The 23,938-nt window shown below is 39.9% G+C and overlaps 1 protein-coding gene across 3 annotated transcripts in view; it reads right to left on the bottom strand.

Moving 5' to 3' along the window:
* Positions 1-23,938, bottom strand: part of LOC131066992 (nucleolin 2) — an 84,836-nt gene that overhangs the window by 38,488 nt on the left and 22,410 nt on the right. For 2 of the 3 annotated variants that reach the window (XM_058001900.2, XM_058001901.2), the window contains exons 3-7: positions 3,566-3,722; positions 3,140-3,430; positions 2,833-3,010; positions 1,852-2,714; positions 1,707-1,761 (exon numbers count right to left, since the gene is read on the bottom strand). In XM_058001900.2, the coding sequence (XP_057857883.2) occupies positions 1,707-1,761; positions 1,852-2,714; positions 2,833-3,010; positions 3,140-3,430; positions 3,566-3,722 (1,544 nt within the window). The remainder of the gene's footprint in view (positions 1-1,706; positions 1,762-1,851; positions 2,715-2,832; positions 3,011-3,139; positions 3,431-3,565; positions 3,723-23,938) is intronic. The other variant, XM_058001902.2, reaches the window with a different exon arrangement.

The following is a 23,938-nucleotide window of genomic DNA, read 5'->3' as shown; positions in this document are numbered from 1 at the left end:
TAAATATTATATTAATATATATATCTGTATATTAATATATATTAATGTATGCATGTTGATATATTAAAATATAAATATTATATTATATTAATATATATATATTAGAATATTAATATTAATATCAATGTCAATGCTAGCATAAGTTGTAATTATAGTCACATTAATTTAATAATGTGGGTGTGTGTGTGTGTGTGTGTATGGACAAACCCAAAACAAATCCAACCCCCAAAAATAATTTTGACCAAACACGCGAACTGAACCCTTGAACCCAAACCTGAGCCTGAACCGGAACCGATCAGCTTGATTCCAGCTTCCAAGAGTAGTTCTTTCCCAGCAAGGATATCTACTACTTTGTTCATCTATGGAATCATGTGGGCAATGCTTATTTTCTATGGTACCTAACTTTTTTTTTCAATAGTTTAAAAATAAGTATTATACCAATCTGAACAGATTGTGAACTTAATGCAAGATAGCACATTCCTCTTAGTTTATGTAGATGAAAAGATGCTTAAAGTGAAAGTGAAAATAGGGTAAACAAAAATCATTTTCCATTAAAAAGGAAGTGACCATAACATTTTTGATAGAAGTAAATTTTATAATAACTTCTTTTTTTCTTTTTTTGCATGAGACTTCCAAAAGCTTACGTAAAATTTGGCAAGATTAGCATATCTTCCAACAACAGTAATTGCAACAAACTAAAAGTAGAGACCGTAGAATACAATTTACTAGCCAACCACACCAATTCCATTAATTTATCTCAACTAATTAGGTGGAAACACAATATCTCTTTATTTTTTATATCCCAAGTTTTTTAAAATTGTTTGCAGAGATAGCAGAGAATGTATGTGCTGAATCCAACACCCACTTGAATTATGTTCCATTCAAAATCCACATCCTCTGCCAGATAGTGAAGTATGACAGTTATTTAGCATGCAGAAGTGACAGAACTGTTAACCACCATCTGTTAAAATGGTAGAGAACAGGGCAACAACAAACAAAAACCTAATTAAAGGCATTTGCAGCACAGACATTGTCATTGATGATCCCACAGGCATAAGATTGTCTATTTATTCCTGTCAAAACAGAAGTCAGAAATTCCTGGAACATCACAGGAACATCAAGTATGGCCTAGCATCCCCTTGGTGTTGCCTACTAGGAGACATTCACCATGTAGAGAAGGCACCCCTAGCACCATGGGCAGAAAGCTCCATCTGATTATTCCCATCAAATCAAAAGACAAAAAGATTTCCAGACATCATAGGGGCATCAGGGGCAGCCTAAGGTTCCTTTGGCATTTCCTACTAGGAGTTGTTCCTAGGGGACACTCCACGTATAGTGAGGATACCCCAGAAAATTTTTAAAAAAGGAAGCAGGGAAGAAGATCAGTCCTCACCCCCCCCATCCGTACAACGTCCCCCCTTCAGGAAACAGTGGAAAAGTGCAGGGATGTGTCACAGGGAACACTGCTTTGCTTCTATAAATAGCTTTGATTTGTTAAACAATAAAATTCAAGGCAAAATAAAGACAAGATATACTTGATCAAATCAGAAACAATTCATTATAAAAGAAGGATCACAAAGCAATCAAATTTTCTTTTAATTACTAATCAAGCTATAAATCTTCACTAAACCCATTGTTATCATTTTGAATGCAAAGCCTGTGCTTCATGCTCCATAAAACTTGTGAGGTGCAATTTTATAACTCACCAGATGCTGAAGTGTCATTCCTAATATCACTGCAATTATCTGCATTTGATGCACTCTGTCAAAATAAAGATAAATCATAAAGACCATTATTATCAATCGATCAAAGAATAAATTACATGCAAATGAACAAACAATATTTACTCACATTTGGATCAGCAGCAGGGATAACCTTCCCAGCTTCACCTCTAAGACCCATGTCAATGACATCAGGAAAATTTCCATCAACGTGCATTTCAGTGTGGTCTTGCAGTAAATTACAATCCATATTAGATGTTTTTGATTTTGTTGCAACTGAATCACTAGCTGGCTGGAAATGGGGTGGTTTCCAGGTATTAACATTCACAGATATGTTGACAATTTCCCTAGAAGCACTTGGAGTTTTGGCTGAAGTCTTCTGAACCCTACTTTCCCTTGTCACTTCCTGAGAATTTTGTGCAACCCTATACTGCACAGTCACTGATTCCTCTGAACGTTTATCTTCTTTTTGTGCTTGTATAGAGTGTCTATCCTTAGATTTTGAAATCCTTGAGACTCCACTGCTCTCAATGTTTTCAAATTGTTTTCTTCTTTTTGAGGCACCTCCATAATGTCGCATATGCCTTGCATCTTCCTGTGCCTCATCATAACCCTCCCTGATGGTATCTGAAGGCATAATACTCTCTCTATCCGTCAATTCTACATCATCTACTAATCCCCTATTTAATTTTTTATGAATTTCAGCTCTATGTTGATGTTTGTGTCCTTGGTAAACTGCTGTCGTTGCATTTTCCTCATCATTTCCTTCATTATCTAGCATTTGTTCCTTGACAGTTTCATGTAATTCATTTAGATTGCTATCAAACCTTTTCCCCAGCCTCTCAAAGACACTTCCTGTTGATTTGAACTTCGCTACATCCTCTGCCGCTGCAGCTGCTGCTTTCAAAGCAATGGCCATAGCTGGTAAAGATTTCGCAAGTGCCCTTGGCCTATTTGAGGCCTCGACAACATCTGATAATGAATCTGAATTCTCTGCATAAAATAGTTCAAAAAGGGATCACAATGCCAAGTTTTAGCAAGGCTCTCCAAAAGAAAATAGAAATAAAAATTGTCCTCAGAAAATAAAAGGTGTCTCGTACAACTCACTCACCAACATTTGTAGAAACAACAGATCGCAGACGTTTTTTCGATGATTCTATTTCTAACCGTTTAGAATTGGGTGGAACAATAGGTTTTGAATTGATTGGCCCAATAGGGCCAACAGCTTCACGTACAGCAGATTGAAGAAGTCGACGGGTTGCATGTAGTCCTGTGGGTGGGTCTGTTTTCTGTTCAATAGAATCACCCATCAATTTGAAATTAAAACTACATCATATTATGAATAATGTGCTATTCCTGTAAGAAAGTACGAAAGAGCATTACCAATAAGCAAAATTAGACACCAAACAAATAACAACCTTGTCTGCATGTATTTTATCATGTCGGAAATGTCCTCTGCGTGTCCAGGGCTCTGGAGACCGCTGTCTCTTTGATCCTGATTTACCTTTAGAATTGGAATGTTGAGCTCCACTAGAATCGTTTCTTTCTTCATATTCAATATGCTGTCTTGATGGTTCCTTTGTTTCAGCTGATGAACTATTATCAGAAATCCACTTCCTTCTTCGAATTGCTCCCAACATCTTAATCGGCCTTTCGTCCGCCTCATTGTGTGTCACAATTGAAATCGGTTCTCCATTGTCATTTTTAGACTGACATGTAATTGATTATATCAACAGAAATTGATTTTGAAAGTACTAGAAACAAATAATCATTTATAAAGCAATTCAACTGCCCTATCTAATCAAATATACTCAAAAACAAGCAACTTTTGACAGCTGGTGTACCTCTGTTTCTGGATCAATACTCATGTCCAGTTTCTTGGAGCTTGTTTTTGCTCCATCATCAGAACAAATTTGCACTTGGTCATGTGTGGCAACTGGTACTGATGACCCTGAAGATGGTGCATAGTCTTGCATGTTGGATGCAATGTGATCCCATAGCCTAAAAATTGAATATATACGAAATCAAAGATATGTTACATTCAAATTCAGGTCAGAAGCAAAGTTTTCTAAGTCTTCTAACAGGAATGTTTATTCAACAAAGTATCATATTATTAAATAATTGAATTCAAAATGATTTGCATACTTGAATATGCTCTCCAACTTGAGTAAATAATAACATTCACTTTTCATCCTAAATACAAACCAGGATATTAGTCCATTTTTATGTCACTTAACTTTAAATTATGTGATGGGCTTCTTTTTTTTGGCATGGTATTGGGAATCCCATTGCTTTCTACCCAGAACAATCCAGCTAGACATGCAATGTTATTCTATTTGTGATATCAAACTGTATGACATTGTTAAAGCACTTTAGCAGTAAGAGCATTGTATTCTGCTAAGCAAAAGATTGTCGATTCTAAAAATTAGCATGTTATTTTGCACTTACAACCACAAAGTATGTTTGGGAATGTGCAGCACCTATCAAACATCAAACAGCAACGCCAATAAGGATGTTCATGTCAATTGTCTTCATCAAGCCGTCATGGCAGCTTTTCCTATCATCCTTGACCCCAAAAAAATAACACAAAGGGTTTGTATGTATCTTCCTTGGTGTTTACTTTCAATCAATGTATTGCACCACTACTCAGAAATGATACACCATAACTATTATATGCAACAGCTCCTTCGTAGGCCCTGAATGAACCATAAGCAGAGCTGTTGCAAAAATTCTTTTTAAAAAGGTCATCTTCCAAATGGTAGGTCACTGTTGCATTTGAATCTATACCAGCTCTTAACTTGGTATTGACTCAACATAGCTTAAAAGTTGATACACGAAGCATATTATTCAATCATATGTGATATATTGTTGGTATGTGGCGATTGATCATGCTGTTGGGCCTAAATTGCCGATTCAGGTAAGGCTGCAGGTAAGGGATATGGATGTAGGTACAGCGGTACGGAAAATATTTTCCCTTCAAACTTCAAAATTATAAATTATAAGAGTGATAGTCATAATTTTATAATTGCCACTCATAATTCTATAATTGCCAATAAACAGAATTTTTAAATACCTCATAATATCATATTCATAATTTGCAAAAATGATAATACTTGAGTCTCAAAATGTCAATACAAAATAAAAATTCAAATGAATGAATGAATGATTTTAATAACACCCACAAGGCCAAACAACCTATGGGACCCATGGGTAGCTGGCAAATAAAAGCATGCAAAGCCCAAAACACTGTGCCTACTGTTGTGAGGTATTCACAAATCGCCCCATTGCAAATTGGGGACCCCACTTTTTCGCTTTCTAGGTTAGTTTTCTTGGCTTAGTTCTTAGTTGTTGTCGAGTCTTTGCAATTAACCTTTTGTTCGTAGTTTCTCAGGAGCTGGCCAAGTCTTTCTCTTTGAGATGAAGTGAGGTTTAACATTCCCTTTGCCCAGCCAAGGCATAATCTCTTCTACTTCTCCTGATCCTTTCAGTGGGTGCCCAAACCCAATCACTCCCATTTTCATTTCCTTCCATTTCCACCTCCCCTAACACTCTTCACTTCCATTGACCATACCTTCTAACTCACCTACCTTCCTATCCCCTACCCTCCATCCACCTTTTTTTACCTCCATGCCTTTACCTCCTTCACATCTCTACATAATCTACCACTTCCATGTCCCTTACCTTACATCCCATCTTCTAACCTATACCTTTACCTACCTAACCCTCTTCCCATCCTAATATACTCATCAACTACCCTTCACCTACATATACCTTCATTTTTACCTACACCTTACTTCCCTTAGCCTACCCTTTCCCTTACCTACCACTTTACCCCTACCCCTATCCTATCCCACCTTCCTTGCCCTAGCCTAAACCCCATTCCATTATAACCTACACCCCTCTACCCTTTCATTACCCCCTTATACCTCCCATTACATTTTACTCCCCAACCTTTCCTAACTCCATCCACTACCACTTATACCTCCTAACCCCACGTATCCCCTATCTCCCACATCCATACCCCTTATGTCTCCCTTTCCCCCAGCATCCTCTTCTTCCCTTTCACCCGTGGCCTTTCTTCAACTCCTCACATTTTTTCATCCATCATTCCTCTTATCATCCTTTTGGGCCCCACACACTCAAAAATGGAGAATCAAATAAGATTTCTAAGGACCTTCCTTGCTGGGAGCCACCGAGTTTTAGTTTGGAGATTTTAAGTGTTTTTTAATTCCCTGCCATGCTATATATTACTTGGACCCACTAATTTTTGGCTTGGGAATTTAGAATGTTTTCTATCATTGCATGGGCCCCACCAAAATTTTGAAATGAAAGAAAAGTTTTCTTTAGGAATTCTAAATAAAAGGGAGCAGCCACCTCACCATTCCCTTGGACCCCTAATATCCCCAACACATGCCACGATGAAACACAAGGCAAGAGGTGGCAGCATTGAATAAGGAAGCTGGCCTTAAGAGTAAAAGATGTGTCATCTAAACACAAACATTGGGGGGATTTAAATTCAAAATCAGACCATAAAGGAACATAAGTAAATGACAGGGGAAAGATGCGAATTCATATTTGAATTGAGGTAATCAGATTTCAGGGAGAATTCAGGAGGTGTAGATTCAAGTGAATAATCTGACAGACATGCATTACAATCTACACCAGATTCTGGAAACCAGTATGTGCAGTCCTGATATGAATTCAAGCAGAAATTAATGCAATCTGGTGAAGATGATCAAGTTTAAACCAGATCAGAGAAGAAGGGAAGACAATCAAGCTGTTTATGTTCAAATCTGGGTGTTTTCCTCCTTATTTTGTGCAGGTTTGGTATGAAGACGGAAGGCTGCAAAGATGAGCATCCAAGGAAGCATGGAGGACCAGGCACGATAAACAACTCACATTTCCAGACAACATCAAGCTGGAAGATAGCTATTCAAAAATGACTTCCTTTGCTAAGCAATGTTTCTAATCCTTTCAGTCACTGATCTGGTATATATATATTTTGACTTCTTGAAAGTCTGATTTGGGCATCATCGTTTAAATAAAAATAAAAAAAACTTCAGGACCTCACCTTTTGGAGCGATATGACTTACTTCACCTTCAAGAAGAGATGAGTGATGCTTCATGAATTGAGCAAGGTGAGCAATGCCCAACTTCATGTATCACGCAAAGACAGCGATATAGTCTACTTCATGGCAAAGACATCGATATAGTCTACTTCATGTTGGAGAAGATATGAGCGATCAGTCTGCTTTATGTCTGAAGTGATATCAGCGATAAACTTGCTTCATGTTTCAAGAGAGATCAGCGATTTATTAACTTCATGCTCCAAAGGACACGAGCAATAATATCAACTTCATGAATTGAAGAAGGAGAGAGATGACTCTACTTCATGAATTGAAGAAGGAGAGTGACGACTTTACTTCATGTATTAGAGGAAGTGAGTGATCAAACTACTTTGTGAGTTGGGTGGGGTGAGCGATATCATGCATTTCATGTGCAAGAGGAAGGGAGCGATGGAATTAACTTCGGATGTGAAAAGACATGAGCGATATGAACAGCTTCGGGAATTAAAGGATAAAAGCAATATTATTCACTTTGTTCAAAAGAGAAGATAAGCGATGACTTGTTTCATGTTCAAGAGATGGAGAGCGATCTTCGTGTTTCAAGGGAGGTGAGCGATTTTCAACTTCACGATTTCACATAAATGAGCGATGCCTAACTTCATGCATTGAAGAAGGTGAGCGATGGTTTTGCTTCATGAGTTAAGGGAACCGAGCAATGAGATAACTTCGTGAGTTAAGAAAGAGGAGCGATGGGTTTGCTTCATGAGTTGAGAGAAGAGAGCGATACAAATACTTCATGCATTGGAGTTAGTGAGCGATGAGATTCTGGAGTTAGCGAGCAATGAGATTCATCTACTTCGTGCACTAAGATATGAGAACGATTCACCATCTTCATGTTTCAAAGCATAAGAGCGATGCAATACTCACTTCGTGCACTAAAGATTAGGAGCAATGTAATCAACTTCGTGTATCAAGACATGAGAGCGATATGGTAAACTCCACGTGTTGAAGGATAAGAGCGATGCATAAAAGGAGGATGAAATGAGAAACAACAATACTGATTTCCAATGAAAGAATTATCACCTTGGAGTTAGCGTATGACAACATCGCAGATTTAAAGGAGGAAAAGAGATGACCATTTCGGTTTTCAAGAGAGAGAGCGCTCAAAATAAAGTGAAATCTGTTTAAGAGCAAGTCGGAGATTATAAGTGTGAAAAGATATAATAACTGGAGGACAAAATACGTGAGTCCAATAAGCTAATCTTGCTTCAATGCAAATATGTCCCAACTCAAAGCTTTACTAAAAGAAACTCCCTTTGTAATTCCAAAAGACCTCATGATTGTCCAAATGCAACCAACAATCTAGCGGGAAGTCAGAGCGTTACATGACAAAATCACCCAATATCAAATGGATACCCCTCAGGACAAAACAACTAACCTAAGACAAAACACCTAGACTAAGAACGAAAACAAAGCAAAAGGCAAACCAAAACGAAAGAAAAGCAAAAAAAACGAAAAAACAACGAAAGCAAACTAAACTAACTATGTACAAGGGAAGGCCTTGAGCATCTTAAGATTGGAAATAATGTTTGAGATATCTCCCATTGACAGGCAATGGGATGTCTTCTCCAGTTAATGTCTTCAACCTAAATGCATTTTCTCCCAATATCTCTGAAATTTGATAAGGGCCTTTCCAGAGCTTATCAAACTTGTCATGTTCTCCTCTTTTCTCGTGTGCTTTGTCCCAGTATAGGACGAGATCTGAAATCCGGAATGCTTTGACTCTAGCTTGTCGATCGAACCATCTTTTCACCACTCCTTGGTGTTTTGCAAAATTTTCTAATGCTTGATCTCTCTTTTCTTCCAGATTCATTAATTGCGTCAATCGGGCTTGAACAGCATCGGTGTCTTCCATGTACTCCTGAATAAATCTCAAAGTCGGGATCCTGAGTTGCATGGGAAAGACTGGATCTTGGCCATAAACCAGAAAATAAGGCGAAATGCCTAATGCGTTCTTGGTCCTGATTCTGTCTGCCCATAAGGCGAATCTTAATTGGGTATGCCATTCTCTCGGACTTCTTTCTAGCAATTTCTTAATAACACTGAGTAAGTTCTTGTTGGTTGACTCAGCTAACCCATTACCCTGAGGATAATAATTTGATGAAAATTTAAGGGTTATTCCATATTCAAAAGCCCAATTCGAGAATCTCAATGATGTAAATGCCGATCCATTGTCGCAAACCAACGCATAAGGACATCCAAACCTTGTGATTACGTTTTCCTCCAAGAATTTGATTACAACTTCAGTAGTGCAAACTTTGAGTGCCTGTGCCTCTGACCATCTGGTACAATAATCTGTAGCTGTAATGATATACTTATGTTGTGCCGAGGATGCGGGGTTGATAACACCAATAAAATCCATTCCCCATTTGGCAAATGGCCTAGCTTCAATCACTGGATTCAGTGGCATAGCAGGGTTTCTTTCTCTAAAAGCTGCGACTTGGCATGTGTGGCAAGTCCTGATGTGATTAAATGTATCTTTGAAAAGTGTAGGCCAATAATATCCTGCCCTTAGGATCTGGTGAGCTGTAGCAAGGTTAGCTCCATGTCCGGTTCCAAACTTGGAATGAAAATGTTCGATTATCTGTTTAGCTTCATCTTTGCCAACACACCTCAGATATATTCCTTCATGATTTCTGCGATATAGAACAGATCCTTGAAGCATGTAATGTTGACACTTTATCCTTAGTGCTCTTTTCTGCGTGGGTGTCATGCGAGCAGGACATCTGTGATTAAGTAGGTATGTCACAATATCTTTGTACCATTCATCAGGGGTGACATCCTCTAATTCGTAGATTTGCTGGACTAATCCTGGTCCATCAATTGCCAATGTCTGCGCCAAAGCTTGTCCTCGAACAAGTTTCATGCGCTGGATTTCAATATCAAATTCTTGGATAATGGCGACCCACTTACCTCTTCTTTCTCCTAATTCATTTTGCATGAGAAGAGTCTTGACTGCCGCATCTGGCACTATTGCATAAATTTTGGCCCTCAGAAGGTAATGTCTGAATTTCTTAACGGCCTTTACCAGTGCGTATGCTTGTTTTTCAATGTTGGGATATCGGAGTTCTGCATCTTTCAGTGGGGTGCTCATAAATGCAATTGGATTCTCATCCCCTTATTCACTTCTCTGGGTGAGAATGGCGGCACAAGTGTAGTCAGAAGCGAAGGAATATAGATAGAAGGGCTTGAGATAATCTGGACTGATCAATACTGGCGCTTCTGTGATTGCCGTTTTTATCTCCTCAAATGCCCTCTTGGCTTGTGGGGACCATTCAATCTTTGCGTCCTTCTTTAGCATCTCATTCAAAGGTCTGACAATCTCGGCAAATCCGGTAATGAATTTTCTGACAAAGTTGATCTTGCCAAAGAATGATTTGAGTTCCTTCTTACTAGCCGGCAAATTGATAGTGGATATAGCTTTTACTCTTTCAGGATCGATGGAGATTCCTCTTTCTGAAATAAAATGTCCTAAAAGTTTTCCTTCTGTTACTCCAAATATGCATTTCTTCGGATTGAGAGAGACACCATATCTTCTGCACCTTTGGAAGACTCTTCTTAAGTCGTCCACATGATCTTCTCTTTGCCTGGAGAAAACTGTGATGTCATCCATATATATAACAATACATTTTCCAATTAAGTCCCTGAAAGCGATATCCATGGCTCTTTGAAATGTGGCCCCGGCATTGATAAGTCCAAAAGGCATTCTCTTGTATGCAAATGTTCCCCACTTGGTGGTAAAAGCAGTCTTTAGTCGATCTTCGAGCTCGACCAGAACTTGGTTATATCCCGAATATCCATCTAGAAAAGACATCATCTGTGACCCATTGACAATCTGCAATACTTCATCCAGTGATGGTAGCGGATAATTGTCCTTTTCTGATGCTCGGTTGAGATTTCTGAAATCAACACACAATCTAATCTCTCCATTTTTCTTTCTGACAGGAACCAGGTTGGCGACCCACGTCGAATGTCTTACTGGGAAGATGATCTTGGCTGAGAGCAGCTTCTTCACTTCTTGGTATATCAGGGGTTCCAACAAAGGATTTACCGGTCTTTGTCTTTGCCTAAATGGCTTGCTTCCTGGCTTCAAAGGGATTGTGTGAGTAATAATTGCAGTGTCGTAAGTCTTGAGATCTTCATAACTCCACGCAATGACATCTGGGAAATCCCTCATGTTTTTTAGGATTCCATTTCTTTCAGTTGCTATGCAAGACTTACCAATAAACACATTCTTAGTTTGTATATCATCACCTAAATTGATTGTGTCGCACATGTTTCCTTCCATGCTGTGGTTCTTCTTCTCTTTCAATTTGTCAGGATCAAAAATTCTCTCCAATTCTACCATTCCTTTTGGAATAGTATTTGTCTTTAAATTCAGGACACCTTCGGCATCAAATTCTGCTTCCCCCACTTCTTCTTCATCAATGATCTGGGTTAAGAAGACATCTGTATTGGTTAAGAAATCCAGGATGTGCTTGTCGTCTTCGAAAACTTGAAAATTGGTGATGTTATCTAGGACCGAAGGGACCAATGTTAATTCAACTGTGAACTTCTTCAATCCTTCCATTGCTAATGGTATCAACGAGCTGGCGGCTTGTGCAAGGGAATTAGCCACTTGATTTTGATGCCTATATATAGAATTGATGTTGAAAGCTTCAAAACTCTCAATGAGATCCCAGACTCGATTCCGGTATCTGGTCAATCTTTTGTCATGGCAAACATACTGCTTCCTGATTTGCCTTATAGCTATCTCTGAGTCTCCATATACTTGCAGTATTTTCGCCCCTTTTTTGATGGCTAACAATAATCCATGAATCAAGGATTCATATTCAGCTACATTGTTCGTGCAAGGAAATTGTAATCTGTGAGCGGCAAGGTAGGTCTCTCCTGTTGGGCTAATTAATTCGAAGTCGGCTCCAGATCCTTGTTTAGACTTAGATCCATCAAACCTTAATGTCCATATTGTATTTTCTTGATTTTCTGTCTCTGGGCCTTCCTGACTTTCAGTTGATGTATCGGATAAGGTTTCGTCTTCCGCAGAGCTTTCGGTCTCTGAATCTTGAATTTCTTCTAAGATCAATGTCTGTGGGGCCCTTTTGTATACTTGTTCTAATGCGATCTGGCATAAAGCACAAGATAGTTCTGAATGGACGGCATTGTGAATTCTACACCAATTTGGAAGAAGCAAATCTCGAACGGATGCTAAGTTACCAAGTTGCACACTCTGTTGTATGTTTCTATGTACAAACCTCCTGAAATTTTCAAACATTCCATCGTCTTCTTGGTCGGATCCTTGATCACTTTCGACGACAATTTCGGTAGATTCCATTACTTCTTGTTGGCCATCTTTATCTTGTATGTTTTGTATCATCAGGATTTCTTCCACCTTAGGCTTGTACGTTCCTAGATCAGATTCTAAGAACAGGACCTCATTGTCTTCCCCATACTCGGTTATCATAAGTCTCAATCTTGGGGTGCTATCGATCTTAATTTGGTTTGGGACCCCTCTCCATGGTAGCCACATGTGTGCGAAATCAGTCGACACATATCCATTCAATTTTCGGGACCAATCTCTACTCAAGAGCATCCCATATGAATCAGGAATATCAACCACCGATATGTCTATAAAATTCTGGACTCTTGGGTCCGCAGCCAATTGCATGTGAATATTGTTCAACTCGCCCATGACTGGAACTTCTGTCTTGTCTAGCTGGGTGACCTTTCTTTTGGTAGGAGCGGGAGTTATTCCTAGTCTTTGACAGACAGCCAGGGGCATCACATTACTGGAAGCTCCTGAATCATAAAGGCAATTGTGTAATAATTTTCCAAAAATTCTAACTGATAGCAGGAACGGGGCCGGTTCGTCTTTTCCTCGAGAAAGGCCTGAAGAATCCCCACTGTGTTCTTGATGTTTCACTTCATTAATCTTTGAATGATTGTCTTTTGCTAGACTCTCTTCTTTTGAGTGATCTGCTTTGTTTGAAGATTTCCCTTTCTTAACCACCTTTCTTAATTGTGACTTCCTTTTCTGGAAGAATCTGGCTAGTGGCGAGGCCTTCTTTGATAGTAGGCTGAGTTTTCTTAGTCTCGCCCCTTTTGAGTAACACCTTTCCTTCCAACATGTCTTCCTTTTTGGCTAGGAAGGTCATGGTCTGGACCATACATTCATTTTGTTCGGATTGTCCTTGGTCAGCAGCTTCCTCTTGGGTCACATTGATAGTAGCTTGAGCTCTGTTGGTCGAGTCCTGAACATTTGACCGTACTGTACTAGACTCACTCAAACTATTGATTACTACGTCTTTGATTTCTGACACTTTGAGCAACTTGTAGAGTGGTAGACTAACTTTGACTTTCTTGAGTTCATCCAACACCAACGCGGCCAATCTTTTCATTTCATTGCCCACGGGGGGTGTAATATTCCTCTGTCTGTATTCTTGCGTGTTTTGTGGATATTCTGGATTGTTGCTGGCTTGGGGATCGGGAGGAGTAGAGAAATTGTTTGGAGGAATTGATGTAGTTAGGGGCTCTTGATTCCTCTGATTTCTATGATAAACCCTTTGGTTCACACCTCCTGAAGCTTGGTGAAATACCTCTTTTATCCCTTCAACTAGGACACTGTTGTTCAATGGTGGAAAATAATACTCTGAGTCTTCTATAGGTCCATTTGCAGATTCTGGTGGGAACTGGGATCCTGGAGGTACCATCGGTCCATTAGCAGATTCTGGTGGAAATCTCCCTTTTCGTGCTTGGTTAACCTCTTCTTGTGAATATTTGCAGCTTTCAACAATCATGGCTTGACCATACTGCGTGGTTGGGACCATTTCATATCCTATCGTGGGCGGATTTTCAGGTGGATCAGTGCTACACATCTCCTGTTGGAAAATGTCAACCGCGATCTTGAATTCAGGACACTGTAACTCGGAGTGTTGGTTCGTATTATTAAGTCTGCACCAACTGGACAAGGCCGCTTCTGCTAGAAACACTTTGCTGGTAGAAGGATTTTCTTGATTCTGAGAATTAGGTGGGTTATCTAGTGGCGTCACCACATTTCTGTTGTTGGGAGCAGTATTCCATGGTCTCCTCTGGAAGCCTTGGTTATTATTTCCTTGATAATTATTTCTGAAACCTTGATTATTGTTTCCTTGGAAATTTTGATTGTTCGTATGTTGGCCATGGTTGATCCTTTGCATACTTTGGAGTTGATTATTCTGGTTTCTCAGGTGAGTTACCTCGGTTGATAGCTTCTTGACTTGTTCAATCAACTCTTTCATTTCGTCCTTTTCTTCTTGTGTCCTTGACGCGCTTGTGGCATTTTGCAGGTATACAGGTTGTGCGGGTGGAGCTTGTGAAATTGGAACTCCAGGGTGAAGGACCAACTGGTTTGTAGGCTGTACGTTTGAGTATGTTGCTTGTGGAATTGGATTCATGACTGGAGTCTGATTAGCTAATGCCATTTCAACTGCCTGCATCTGGTTCGGTGCTGCGACAGGTCCCATGTGCAGTAGTGGCCCGGTGATATTCTGTCCCATGTGCTTACTAACTTCAATAGCCTTTGCATACGCTGCATTTAGATCATTCGGGGTCGGATGCGTTCTTACAAACATAGCAGTGAGATGATCTAAAGCTCCATAGTAAATTTCCCTTGGATCTGCAATGAGATAAGGATGTCGTAGCATCGTGTATGCGCGGTGAAACCTGTTGTTGAAAGAAGTGATAGGCTCATGTTCTCTCCTTCGGACTTCCACAAATTGTCTATATAACTCAGCTGCTGTAGTTGGTATACCAAACTTTGCAATGAACGCATCTTTCATTGCGTCCCAAGTCCTGATTGACCCTGTAGGCAAGTGAACGAACCAAAAGTATGCCTCTTCTCCCAATGAGTAGGGGAAAAGCCTACATGCTACATCTCCATATTCGATTCGCCTGTTACGAAGAAGGTCTTCGAACATCTTGATATGATCTTCTGCTGTGCGATGGAAATCACTGACATTGAACTTGGAACAAAAATGTTCTGGATTCTTTGGCATATCATGATAGACTGCAAATTCCAATGGTGACGGGTTGTTGATTAGCCAAGTTGCGCCATTAAGCACATGAGCAGGAGGAGGAGGAGGCGGAGCCTGGTGAGCCATCGTACTCTTCGAGGCTTGAGAATTTGAAGCAGGACTTGACGAACTAGCTTGGCCTTTTGTCTGAGAAATTGCTTGGATACTTGATTGGATTGCCGCTTGTACTTGTTCTTGAAGAACTTGTGATGACTCAGGAGATTCCTCCAATCTTAGTTCAAATTCCTTAGGAGTGTCCTCTCTTTTGACTCGCTTCGCCTTTGAAGTAAACTGAAGTTCACTTAGATTCTTGATTCCTGGTGTCAACCTCAATAATCTTTGATGTTTCTCGGACAAGAAAGAACCAATGCGATCCAACGTGAAGTCTTGCGAAGATTATTGTGGGTTCCTTTGATTACGAAGTTCTCTAGCTGCGACCCTTCGGTGTTCTTCTACTCTATCTTCTTCTTGTTCCAAGATGATTCTCACTCTGTTATACTCAACCGGACTTCTCCTTACGCTCCACGCTAGATGATTCAATCCTGAAACAATATCTTCTTGAGTGTTGCCTATCTGTAAATTTGGTTGTACTACTTGATTCAATCCTTCATGTGGCAACACCATCGTGATTCATGATTGTGCTAGGAATGTATTCTTCTCCAAAATTTTCTGACTTCGAAAACTAGGCCCTCCTTCTAGCGCCAATTCTGTTGACGTGTATTTTGTACACAATCATACATAGAATAAAATACCCAAAGGCATCTTATCCTCTCTTGAATAAAGTCGCTAACTGCTGAAGATATCGCAAGAAGGATCAGTTAGGATGACTCCAATGTTCTTTTTAGTAGGGTCTCTACGTGTGGATAAGCACCAGTGGTCGTTGTGATTGCTGTGTCATCAAGGGGCCTTACATTGCCGAAGATTTTAAACTAAACAAGCTTTTCAAAAAATATCAAAAGGATAGGGTTTGCAAGAGGTCTAATCTAGTCTAACCCTAAGAATGACTCAATGTGGACAAGACTTGGTGAGATTCTACCAACTTCAATATTGCCATAAATTAACAACTCAATTGAAATTGATGCGATCTTCTAAGGTAACAAATGATTTTTCAATACATCAAAGATCAAGGACACTACCACGAAGGTACATATCCAAGATACAACAACGATTGAAGGTTTAAGCGATTCAAATATCTCCAGTCGACCACGCAAGGCGTTCCTACAATCAGCAAGAAGCTAGTGGTTTGGAAAGCGAATCCTACCAAAGATCAAGTCCAACACTTTGTCCCTCGAATTAACACACTACTTTGATTGAGAATGATTCAAGAAAAATGAACAACCATGAAGATAACCAAGAGATTTGCAACAAAACACCATAACTTCAATATTTCATTGATCTCAAAGCCATCATGTACAACAATTGTTTGAATTCTTTCTTCAAAACTCAATCTTGCTACAAAAGTAAATTGCTTCTAAACTCTAATCTCTCTCTAATACATCAATAATCTGATCTTCTAATTTTCTAGTTTTCTCCTTCTGCAAAATGAAAAGAAATGAGGGTATATATAGCATCCTCAATTACAATGAACGGTCCAGATCGAAAGAAGATCAATGGCCAAGATTATGACACCTAAACCCTAATTAGGGTTTTATTACAAAAATTCCCCATTTATTGCACAACATTAAATGCATAGCCAATTATTAAATTTGGCACGAAAATCTAGGAGACATAAACCAATGACAATTAAGGTGCCATGTCATCTATAACAACCTCTCATCTAGAATCTTATTCCCTTTCCAATGCTCCTTTTTAGCATATGCAATGAATCTAGACACGATTCCTTCGATCTCAACAATTGGAATCTCGGGAAGATTCTTCATTCTCTCTTCCAAGTGGATGACCTGATCAAATGCCTGGAGAAGAGCAACGTCCCAACCAGGTTCAAGTTCCTTAGTCTTTTCAATTAGCAGCATGGTAGCAAACATCTAGTCCCGTTGCTCATCTGTGATAACATTTGCATCCTTGCAAAAGATAACCTTGATTCTATCCTCCAATTCCTGCAAATCAACATCTGTCTCAATCTCGATCCTCCTGCCAAGAATGGTACGTAGTACCTCAAATACTCTGTCCTGGATCGGGTGGATAACCTCCTCAACATGGCTACATCTAGTACTGATGTCCTCGAAGAGAACTTCCTTCATCTGGAGTAAGGTTGACCACTGAAGTAAACTGTGAGGTCCTCCATCCATGATCTTTTCCTGCGCTAAGACCTTCCTCGATGTTTGTCTGATTACTTGCAAGACAGGAATGATAACCTCTTTGGTATGAGCAAAAGCAGCTACTGTTATCATCAAGTTGTGGATGATCTCAAGAACCTGGATAGCCCTATGAATAGTCTTCATCATCCTTGTTGCAAATTCTACGGCAACTGTATGGGATTTGTCCATCCAAGTGCTCATATGTTGGACCAAACTCCTGAATCTCTCTGCCTCACTAATTGATTGAAAGGGAAGTGCCTGTACGGGTGATCTTGCTGGATCCTGACGTCCCAAAGGCTGATTGAGATGGCTGAAATATGTTCTCCATGCACCAACTTCTCTCTCAAGCTTTCTATTTTTCTCCATTTCTTCCCTAAGCTTATCTTTCAATGCCTCAAACGAATCGGTGGCATCATCTAGTGTCTGCTCGGCTGTGGATGGACCAAGCTCAAATGTCTCTACATCATATTCTTCTGCAAGGATCTCACCTTCATACTTGTCCACGGCCGGTGTAGCTATCTGTAATATTCTGGATCCAGTCTCATCTCTAATCATCTTGGACATCTTGGTAGCTTTTCTCTTCTTTGTCACTTCCTGGGAATGTCCAACAAGGCTCTCCAAATCAATTACATTGTCTTCGTCCTCGATCACAATTACCTTCGTTAATCTTTCCTTCAACCAATCTGGGATGGCGGATCTTGTCTCTTTAACCTGTATTTCCTTGAGCAATTCTTCTTCTCTTGGAGGAGATGTTACTTCATTATCTTCCCTATCTTCATGCAACTCATTATCTTGAAGAGATCCACCTAGTGACCTTCGAGGTGCCTGTCCTTCTTTATCATTTTGTACCATTGATTCCATGGATTCCTCTATCTCAGATGTCCTCTTCTCTTGTCGAGAAGATGTGCCGGATGAACGATCTCGGTTGGCCTCTTGCTTCTTCTTGGAAGATTCTCTCTTCTCAGGTCTTTCTTTCCTCTTTGAGCCTCTTGGATGGAGATTGCCTTCACTTGCACTTCGAAGGTTGCCCTCACTTGTATTTCTGGGATTAGGATTGCCCTCGCTTACACTTGCCCCACCTTCAGCTGGTCTTTCCTCCAAGGTGAAAGTCATAGCTATGCCTTGCTCTCTCAACTTCTGATGCTGCACATCAACCCATCTGCGAGTACAAGACAAGACTGGAGCCATCAAAGCATCTAGATCCACAACCTCGGGCTCATTCCAATCTAACCTCACTGTTTTGCTATCTCGATCATAGGATGATTGGAGATGTCTGCCACTGTCCTGAGCTTGGTCGGCCACTCTGTAAATCTTGCATTTCCTGATGAAATCCAAAGGCAATCTAGAATGCATTTTTCTTTTCACTTCAAGTTCATCTAAGAGATTCATCATAAAATCTTCTATCTGAAACTCATGCTTATATTTCCTACCGACTGTCTCCTCTATATAACCATGTGGATCAAAGCTCTCTCTCAAGGCAAAGAATGAAAATGAATACAAAGCTAACTCCTTCTCTGCGTCATCCATGGCTAGAGCATTAGGACATACCTCAACTGAATTGCCCAATATGATAGGTACAGGAACTCCATTTCCATGTCTGTGTCTGAATGCCTTCGCATAAGCTGCCAATTGTCTTGTTACCTCAAGTAACACTATTCTGTCTGTCGGATATCTCGGCAACATGTATGGAGGTGAAGGACATCCATGAACTCTGATATAAGTAAATTTCGGAAATTGGATAAACCAAGCACCGTACCTCTTTACTAGTTCCTGTGCATCCTGAGATAGTCTATTGTGAATCCCACCTTGCAACGTCCTTGTGATGTTCATCGTGAAGGTATCATTAACTAACTTGTAGTTACTTCCTGGCGGATGATGCAAGTGAACATAGGAATCACAAACTCTGACCTCGTCGGGTCCTCTTCCAATCACTCCTCTGTGAGGTAGTCCTGCGTACTCAAAGCTCCTGATCAAGGCATATATGACGTATGAACTCATGTGGAAGGACTTGGTAGCCTTCAGTCTCCTTAACTGTACGTCCAAGCAATGGCTAATCATTCTAGCCCAATGAATTGTTCCTTTTCCTTGCACTATCACCTAGATGAAGTAAAACATCCACCTCTCAAAATAGAAGGCTTGAGGAGCTCCTGTGACTCGGTTGAGCATCGTTATCAAATCTCTATACTCCTCCTGGAAATCGATCCTATGTGGTGTGTTCGGGATCTTGCTCAGGCGAGGACGACTCTTAAGTAACCAGTTCTTGTTGATGATGCTTAGGCAAGCATCTGGATCATCTTCGTACATGGACCTGGCTCCTTCTATGCTTTTGTAGACCATATCTCTGTGCTCTGGAAGATGGAAAGCCTCACTTATAGCTTCCTCTGAAAGATAAGCTAAAGTGTTTCCTTCCTTGGACACGATCGTTCTGGACTGAGGATCATAATGACGAGCACACTCGATCATCAATTCATGGCACTGAACTGCTGGAGGGAAGCCGGCCGCCTTAATGATGCCACTCTCAATTATCCTCTTGGCAACAGGTGATGGCTTGCCGATGTAAGGGACCTCTCAAAACTTCTTCGTACTGAAGTTGCCCAAGTTGGTATCTCCAATGTTGCTCCACTTCGACACGATCTTGGTCTCCAGTTCTTCGGTCTTTTGATCTTCTTTCATAAGAGCTGGACGACTGGTGGATGCTCCCGCCTTCGGGGTCGCCATTGTAACACCTACACAACATTTCACAATAAGCAACTAGATTTTGCAAGGTATAACTATAGATTAGAGATTAAATTTAGGAAACTTCATGATAAGTCTTTGAGTTATCATTTCCTAAATATGATTGAGCTACTGAAATTCAAAAATTTCAAAATTCAAAATTTAAAGCTATGACGATCAAAATTCAAAATTAAAACAAAGGATCACATCGCCATACCTCACTTGAGAGCTTAACTCTAAAATGCAAAATAAAGAGATTCGCCTAGGCAAAAATTGATGTTTGGAAGATTTCAACGTGATTCCCTTCAAACGAACGTTCCCTTAGCACTTCGCCACCTTTGGGGGGGGGGGTCTTCAATGTCTTGATGATAGCAAGTTCGCCTCACTTGAAACAAACACGCACTTCCCTTTGATGATGCTCGCGCCTTCCTTTGAATGGAAATTCGCTTCTTGAACACAATTCGCACGCAAAGGAAAGTTCGAATGATGATTTGAAAATGAAATAATTCACCTCCCCTTTATAGGCGCTCACCCTCTCATTCACCTCTAGGCTGACTTTGCAAAATAAGGCAATTTAAAACAATTTTTAAATAAAAACCAAGGGGCCGACTTTGTAAAAATACAAGATTTAAAATTCAAGCGCTCACCCCAATTTGATTTTATTTAAAATAATAATTAATTAATTAAATGCCTTCGTTTTTTAATTAATTCGATTTTTTTTAAAAGGCAAAATTAATTAATAAATGCTCATGCGCAAATTTTAAATGCTATTAATTAAATATTCAAATTTTATCGATTTTAGCATTTAATAAAATTCAAAAAATGTGTTAGTGCCAAAATTTGGCGAGGTAAGGGTAGAAACCATATCGCTCTGGTCCCTGGGAGAGGGACAGGAGCGAATTATCATCTTAGTCTTGATTCTTTTGCCCTTTACATTCAAAATCTCCATCTTCACGTTGAAATTGACATCTTCGACAAGGATCTTGAGCTTGATTGACTTGATTTCGTAGACAAATGCCCCTTGTGACCATTATCGCCCTGGTCCCTGACTGAGGGACAGGAGCGAACTTCCATTTTTAGCTCAAATTTGTGATCTTTGACGTTCACTTCTTGTTTGTCGCCTTCCAAATGACGTTTTCAACCTTATGCATCTTTGTTTTGATGTGATCTTTGGAAGAAAATGAGTGATGTAGTTAATATCGCCCTGGTCCCTGGCTGAGGGACAGGAGCGATCTTGTCTCCTTGCTCTAGTTGATCACCTTTTAACGTTTAACTCCCTCGCATATCATCTTCTCAAGACACCTTAGACTTTGTGCAACCTTGTACGTCCTTGACTTAGCATGATTTTTGAAAGAACTGGCTAGTATAATGAATATCGCCCTAGTCCTTGGGAGAGGGACAGGAGCAATTCTTGGTATCCTGGGCTCATCTTTGTTCCTATCTACTTGCAATCGCCTTCACAATGTAAAACGGTGTCCTTTGATCCCTCTTGAACACTTGAAACGTGATTATCATTCAAAACTTAAACCTTTATAGAGATTTCGCTCTGGTCCCTGACTGAGGGGCAGGAGCGAATTTGGGTATATAGTATAAATCTTTCATCATATTAACTTGCAATTGTCTTCAAGGTTCAAAATGATGCTCTTTACTCCCTTTCGAACACTTAAAATGTGAGTGGCAACTTAAATTTGGACACATTTGAATATTTCGCTCTGGTCCCTGACTGAGGGACAGGAGCGAACTTGAGCATATAGTGCAATTCCTTCATCTTTGGCGGTCTTGGCAACTTCATTCTTCGTCGAGACACCTCAAAACGTCATCGCCACCTTACACCTTGACTTGGAGTGACTTGAATTTGGGTGGAAGGCAAGATAACTAACATTTCGCCCTGGTCCCTGGCTGAGGGACAGGAGCGAATTTTCATTTTCAAGCTCAATCACACTTTGCCAACTTCTAAAATTATCTTCAATGGACTCGTTGTGCCCCCTTTCATTCATCTTTGGCCTGGAGTTCACTTTAACTTGGCAAGAAATTGATCTAAGGAAGAAATCGCTCTGGTCCCTGATTGAGGGACAGGAGCGCCTAGGCCAATATGGAGTTCATCAGGCGTCTTTCAATCTTCAATTTGGCTTCAACAGGTTCGTTATACCTCCTTTAATTGCTTCAAACTCAAAACTTACTTGATCTTCACTCGAATTTTGCCCTATGAGGAAAATCGCTCTGGTCCCTGGGAGAGGGACAGGAGCTATCATCAAATTTCGCCCTGGTCCCTGACTGAGGGACAAGAGCGAATTAGTTTCTAGGCCAAGTTTTCCTCATGTTAGTGCTTTCAAATTATATTCAATTGATAAAATGCACTTCCTTGGTTCTCCTCAAATCGCGAAATTGTTGAAATCTTGCAAGGACAAGGCAATGCTGGATTTTAAGCTCCGGTCACTCACTGAGGGACAGGAGCGATTTTTGCTCCTGGCACATTTCCATGCTTGTGAAATTCTTCAAATTATATTCAACGGAAAGAACATGCCTCCCTTTATCACTTCCAATCCGAAAATTGTCTTGATCCTGCAAGGACAATAAAATTTTGAGAAACAAGCTCTGGTCCTTCAGGGAGGGACAGGAGCGATTTTGCTTCTACAGGCTAAAATATCATGATTTTATGAGTTCAAACACTTCACAAAGCAAAAACAAGTCATTTCCAATGCCCAGAATCAATCATCAAAATTCCAAAATTCGGTCAAAATCATTCAAAAAAATCAAAAATCTCATCATTCACACTTAGACAAATTTTGGACTTTGCATTCAAAATTCCGACTGAAACTAGACCAACTCACTTAGCTTCTGACGAATTCACTTTATTTCCAAAATTGCATCCCTCGGGAGGAAGCTCTCAAATTCAAAATTGGACTGGACTCTGGCCTGAAAACACAGTAACAGAAACCCTAAGGCTTGACCCTAGTCCAGACAACTGGCATACTAAACCAAAATCCTAAAAAGCAGAGAGAAAGGCGAGCAAAAACGAGCAAAAAGAGGGGGTCCCCATTTTAATGGGGCGATGTGTGAAATGGACACAACAAGTACTTAATGAATCAATAAACTAGAGCGATCTTCATCTTCAAAAGCTACATGAGTGAATTTTAACTTCATGTTTGAGATAAGTGAACTTCATGTAGGTGGCCTTTAAGGGCGGGTTCTCTTTGTATGATCTTATTAAGTTTACATATTAAGTGTATATGATACTTCCTTGTTTATTTTGCAGGAAATGAATAAAGAAATAAGGAGATCAAACAAGAAGCATTCACTTGCGCGAAGACATGATCTACAACAACACGAAAGAAGTCACAAGAGAAGGAATTCCGAAAGAAAGATGCAAAGATGACATCAAAAGTTCATTCTAAGACATTCAAGAACAAATAGTTTCAGAAGAGTTAATCAAAGTTAAAGATCATCATCATCATCACTGAAGCTAGATAATGTTGAGTATCAAGAGATATTCCTTCATGACGAATCAACTCAAGCTTACAAAGTGCAAGAGTGAAGTGGCATCCCAAATGGCATTCTAGTCACCATTCCTCTAGTCAATGAAGTCCACATCAACACATCCAAGTTCAATGTATCTGACCCACCACTGATGGCACAAACTCCGAGGCACCTATCCCAGATATCTATTGGTCCACGCTCATGGAATGTAATTTTCTCATTGGCTGAATTTAGTTTGTTGTAACAAACCCTAATTAGGGTTTTCATTGTAAAATCTTGACCATTGATCTCAAATTGATCTAAGTCGTTGAATTGTATTGAGAGCACTATAAAAGGCTCAGGCTCTTCATTTGTAAAGGCTAATAGTTACTAGCGAATAGCTAATAGCTGATAGTGAGTTAATAGTTAGTAGATAGTCTTAAGAGAATAGAATAGAATAGAAGTTAAAGTAGAGTAGGAAGATAAGGCAGAAATTGTTGCCTAAGTTGTAAATGAACTCGATTTTCATTGAAGTTATGGTGAAGTGTGTTGTTTCCTTACAACGTGCATGATTTCTTGTTGGATCTTCATGTTAGATGGTAAATAATTAGATT

Source organism: Cryptomeria japonica, chromosome 3 (genome assembly GCF_030272615.1).
Source record: "Cryptomeria japonica chromosome 3, Sugi_1.0, whole genome shotgun sequence".
NCBI classification, from domain to species: domain Eukaryota; kingdom Viridiplantae; phylum Streptophyta; class Pinopsida; order Cupressales; family Cupressaceae; genus Cryptomeria; species Cryptomeria japonica.
The sequence above is the reverse complement of the archived record's forward strand: the minus strand, read 5'-3'. Positions and strand labels throughout refer to the sequence as shown.